General features: G+C 35.0%; 1 protein-coding gene across 2 annotated transcripts; it reads right to left on the bottom strand.

Annotated features, from left to right (window-relative positions):
• Nucleotides 1–769: 769 nt before the first annotated feature.
• Nucleotides 770–5,368, bottom strand: LOC108979001 (troponin C-like). 2 transcript variants are annotated; one of them, XM_018949542.1, is made up of 4 exons: nucleotides 5,208–5,368; nucleotides 4,462–4,636; nucleotides 4,144–4,395; nucleotides 770–990 (listed from the first exon to the last, which is right to left on the bottom strand). In XM_018949542.1, exons 1-4 carry the CDS (start codon nucleotides 5,223–5,225, stop codon nucleotides 962–964), a joined length of 474 nt encoding a protein of 157 aa, XP_018805087.1. In that variant the 5' UTR covers nucleotides 5,226–5,368; the 3' UTR covers nucleotides 770–961. The 2 variants fall into 2 exon arrangements, with proteins under 2 accessions (XP_018805087.1, XP_018805088.1); XM_018949543.1 differs by lacking the exon at nucleotides 5,208–5,368 and adding an exon at nucleotides 4,758–4,868.
• Nucleotides 5,369–5,645: the final 277 nt, after the last annotated feature.

The raw sequence follows: 5,645 nt of genomic DNA, 5'->3' as shown, positions 1-5,645 counted from the left end.
AAGATACATCCAATAAGAACCTCTCTCTCTTCTGCCGCAGAAAGCGTGCCTGCCTGGTGTTATACAAAATTCTGCGTTCTATAAGATATTACGTTGCAAAGAAAATGTTTTGGGCCTACTTTTTGAAATACACACATTAAATATTCAGATTCCACAGTCTATACTCCAGTTTTGAAGCATACTGATATGTTCCTGCTTCCTTGCCGCCATAAGTCAAGCTACATCTGTAGCCCTCTTTCCGAATACCTATATAAATACTAGGTCTACAACTTTGCTTCCCCCGATTTCCAATATATGTCTCTACGCTCAAGCACTGGTCGATTAAATCGTTTTATATCGATCTAGGACATTTGTGTCAACATTAACCCAGCTGACACATACATAGATAATACTATTACTCTACCACTACCATCTATATGATTTCTACCTAATGTTTAAAAAAAATATATAATTTTTGTAAAGCAACTTGCGTTAGTTTACAAAAAATGGATCATAAAGCATTTCGTGTGTTAATTAAGCATTGCTTTTTGAGGAAATAAGGGAAAACACTTTGGGACCGTTTTTATACAATAAAGCCTTAAATTTACAAAAAAACTGGCGGAAGCAAAGTTGTAGACCTAACATAATTTAGAAGTTCAAGACAAGTCAAGTGACGAATCCTCAATCGTCAGACTTTTGAACTCAGAAAAGAAAAATAAACTCACACAAATTTTTTACAAAAAAAGAGAAAACAAATTTATTTGGCAAATCTCTGTTTTACATTATATAATATGGTGATTGTGTGTATATGCGTATATACATATATGTTTTCAGGCAAGGTTGCCAACGCGGTGTTGATATTCCGCCATTCGATGTTCAGGTATTTACATGTGTATTAGGTATTTAACAAATATTGTATTTTGGGTGTATATATACAAGATTTAGGTGAAAAACTCTAGTATTTAAATATTAGAATAAATATTTATTCGCCAGTCATCATTTCCATGAATTCTGAAATGAGAAAAATAAAACGAAAGAAAATTAACATCCGAATTTATGGTCAGCAGCAATATTAAATTAAAGAAACTTAGTTTTTCTTCGTTCAAATTTATGTGCACAGCATAGGCACTATTAAAAATACCATATATCAAACATAAGTATGTGGATCTTCGCTGCAAGCAGCAATATGTGCTCAGTTCCCTCCCACGCAAGCACTCATAGTTTACCACACAGCCACACATACACACTAGAAATGTTTGGATTGTTATGGAATGTTAAAAATAAAACTCAATTCCAAACAGCACACCCACACATACATATACACTAAATGAAAAATATTCCACAAGAAAAGTGATATGAAGAGCATAAATTGTTTTTGATTTTATTCGCCGACGTTTTTTATAATAAGATTATTTTCGTTTAGCAACTGATTATAATTTTATAGCTGAGCATTTTTATCCTAGGCATGGCTGAGGTGCGCTGACTCTAGCCGAATTTCAAATTTCGAAATGTTATTTTTTTTTGTGACTATTGACTGCCAGGAAAATATACATGTAAGTGAATGTGTGCATTTTGTTTTGATTTTAAATACCAAAATAACTTTCTAAAGCATTTCAAAACACTTGCCCACTGTTTATCATTAATATGTCTGGCAACGACAAATGGTAACCACTGCTTTCGCTCACTTTTTTATGTGGTTAGGTAATTAAATATTGTTTTCGAAATTGTAAATACGTAAATAAAGACCAGCGCAGATTTCGGTGATCAGCATAAGCCAAGGTATATCATTTTGAAATATTTGAATTTTTAAAATATTTAAAATTATTCATTAGATTTTACTTAAGATCTGCATAGAAATCTTCGAGCCGTCAATAATAATTGTGCTTTTAAGATAATCCCGATGTGAATTAAAGTTTTGTTCATAAAAATTTTTTCGGATCCATAAAATTTAGTATCGAGAAAAATATGAAAAAGCCTTCAAGATCTTTCAAAGGTGATTGTTCTATGGATCTTACTTAAGAACTGTGGAGAGATCATGGAACTGTAAATAATAATTTTAAAGTTATGAACTTAGGTTTCCTTCAAATGAAATCGCCTCTCAAGACCTATTGGAGCTAATTGGGCCAAAGATCCAGCACCATAATACAAGATAAACTCAACATTTTAGAGTACTTTATCGCATATCCATATTTTAAACTGTAAAAAATAGCATGAAAGTATTAAAATGAATGCCTACCATTCTACCTGTATCTATCTTCAGAAATCTATATAGCCTTGAGAGCTCGGGGCACGTAAGGAATTGCCTTCTGTCTCTCACTCTGTCACTTGCATTACTGCACTGTCTATACTCGCATGTTCAAAGGCTGATTTGATAGTCTATCAATTATCTCTAAGATTTTGAAACTTTGAATGCGCAAGGGGTTGTGGGTACAGCTAGCAGCAGTGAAAGTGAAAGAACGAGAGGCTGGGGACTATTTTTCCAGGCCCCAAACTATCAAGGAAGCCCGGGGCTCTCCAACAATTTTATCCAAATCTTTTCTTCAACAATTTACTACAATCATCGTCGGACCCCAGTTTTCTCTCAACGGCACTGGCTGGACGAAAGTTATGCCAACCCTCTAGGAAACTTGGCCTAAATCACCTTACAGTTTCAATATAGAGCATATATGACTTTTATCATCATTTAATCGTTCTTTCGTTGAAACTTCGAAGTATGGCCGATCGAGCAAGTATTGCCACTTTGTTTGTGTTCTTTGCTGTTTGTTATGTTTCTTTGAAACTATCTGTATTTAAGTAAACTTCTAGTGCTACACATAGAGCAAATCAATATCTCCGAAGTCCCAAAATGACGCCTCGTTCCCACGTCAGTGTCAAAAGATTTATCAGTTGTCAAAACAAAAAACAATAAAAATAAAAAAATTTTAAATATCGGCTAGATTTCAGTGCTGGCATTAAGCCAACATTTACTCGAAAAATAATATTTTAAATATTTATGCCACACATTCGAAATAACCCCCAATGGCGCACTTAGTATTTAGCGTAACTATTTAAAAAATAAAATAAAATACGTGAAAATGATGCTAATTAGTTCGTCTATTTGGATTGACTGCAAACAAATTGCCTTTGACACGCAGTGCTAATCTCAACATTTATTTAGAAAATTAGAAAATTATGGATGAGACTAAAAGTTATTCAATAATAAGAACTGGTAAATAATAGCCGATGATAAAAATTTTAAGGTAAAAAATCTAATAAGTTTTATTACATTATGATTTGAACAATTAACCAAGAGAACAGCATTATATTATGTAGGTTAGATCCACTACTATGTTTAAAAAGTAAGGAAAAGGCGGAGCACATAGCGGCATCAGGTGTGAAAATTTTTGACTTCAGTTTGCCAAAAATATTTTACCTGTCATAATTAAGTGAACGAATTTGGGTTTTGCGCCCAAAAAAAGTGATTACTTCAACTTGTTATATATAAATTTTAGATTGAAAAGTTAATCTAGATAATCCAATTATTATTTTAAGCAATAAAACTATCACTAAGTTGAACAGTCTAAAACACATCTAGATTATTTTTTTCATTAAAACGCATCAAACTTTACTAAACTCTCTGAAATTGACACAAAGTCCAGCAGAAGAAGTCATGTGTAACTTTTGTTTTGATGAGATACCTTCATAAATATTTGTCTCGAATTATTGTTAAAGGGAACGGTGCAAACTCAGAAGAAATTTTTCAGTTCGGACCGCTATACCAACTGAAAAGCCATACAAACTGAAAGAACAACATCAATTTCTTGTATGAAATTTTTTTTTATTTATGAAGGCTATTCTAGCCACGGTACAACGGAAGTATGGTTTAAGGCAACAGCACAATCTCAGAAGAAATTGTTTAGGAACACTATCGGCCATACAAACTGTACGACCATCATTTGCAAAGACTATGCTAGCTTTGGAATAATCGAAGTTAACGTTTTTTCTTGTCTTTCATATCCTTCAAACACTTAAGCCACTTTAAACAACGTGAAATGCCATTCCGAGTATTAGTCTTAAAATCACATATTCTTTAAGATCACTCAATTGATTTGTTTACATTCACCAAACACAACTAACTCTCTCACAATAAACTCTCTATCACATGCAAACACATGTCGCACTTACCATCGAAATCGACGGTGCCGGAGCCATCAGAATCGATTTCCTCAATCATGATGTCCAACTCCTCATTGGTCAGCTGATCGTCCAATTCGCGCAAGATTTCGCGCAAGCAAGAGGTGGGAATATAACCATTGCCTTGTTTGTCGTACAGACGGAAGGCTTCACGCAACTCCTTTTGCATGGCTTCATCATCCTCCTCTACGATGAATTTGGCGGCAAGTTGCACGAATTCTTCGAATTCCAAGCGACCAGACTCTGTGTGGCAGCGAGAAAATAAATGTTATTTCAATGCACTTAAACTTCACTTCAGCGCACACTCACTGTCTTCATCGACTTCATCGATGAGCTCCTCCAAGATCTTCTTGTCGAAGGGCTGACCCATAAGGCGCAGGATATCAGCGACCATTTCAGTTGAGATGCTGCCGCATTTTTGGTGATCGAAACTGTTGAAGGCCTTCTGCAACACGGCGATTTGCTCGGGGGTCAGATCCTCATCCTGCAGTAAGGATAATAATGGCAAGTTAATGAAATTTTTGTCGCAAAAAAATGCTTGAAATAATTGCAGTTGCTAACTGTTAACTTAAAAAGTTCGGTATTTTACTGTTTCGATGGCGTACCATGATGTCTTGCTAGAAATTCTGTGTGTTGCAACGCGGACCGTATTCAAAAACAGAATGATTGCAACGACAAGTGCCGTCTAACATTTGCTGTGAAAATCTGCGCGCTTTTCACTTTTCCAATATACTTTCTTACATTCTTCTTTTTCCATTTTCTGCTATTTTCGAATTCATTCTTATGCTTTTAATAGAATTTTATAATGGTTTTTGGATTTCACATGGACGTTAACAACACGCATGAATGCAATGCACCCACACAGGCGCACGATTTTTATTTGTAAACTCATTTCATTTCCAAAAAAAAAAATTAAAGAAACAAAAATATTCTAGCGAAAAAACCTGTTTCGAAGGTGTGAATAACATTTCACACGATATTTATGATTTTCGCTCATTTTAGTTAATTAATAAATTAGGTAGTAAAAAATTGATATTCTTTCCGCTTTCACTCACAATCAATTTATCACTCATATTGGCTGGGCGGTGTGTTTGCGGTGATGTCCGGTGAATCTGTTTGATTGTTTTTGATTTGATTTCTCAAAATTGAAGTTTATTTTGCCTCACAGACGGACAATTGGCCTCTTCAGCGTGCGCTACTCAACTGAAATTAGTTCAACAAATTAGTTTTGACTACAAAAAGTTTTAAAAACATCTAAAACGTTTAGTGCAAAAGTGGCCAACAACAACTGCCGCACATCCACGCCACCTATTTAGTGCTATTGAGTACTACAGGCGGGCAAAACTATTCCCTGATAAAATTCTCACACCCGAAAGCAACCTCTCGCCCCGCTTCATCGTTCGGTTGGTCCGCGGTTGGCAGTTGTACAACAAAAATATCTGACACAATCACCCACATAGCGGACGCGTACACCATAAAGCCACCAATAAACA

The sequence above is a fragment of the Bactrocera latifrons genome, unplaced genomic scaffold (assembly GCF_001853355.1).
Source record: "Bactrocera latifrons isolate USDA-ARS-PBARC rearing strain unplaced genomic scaffold, ASM185335v1 scaffold_13, whole genome shotgun sequence".
Lineage (NCBI taxonomy): Eukaryota > Metazoa > Arthropoda > Insecta > Diptera > Tephritidae > Bactrocera > Bactrocera latifrons.
This window is presented reverse-complemented; position numbering and strand designations above follow the sequence as displayed.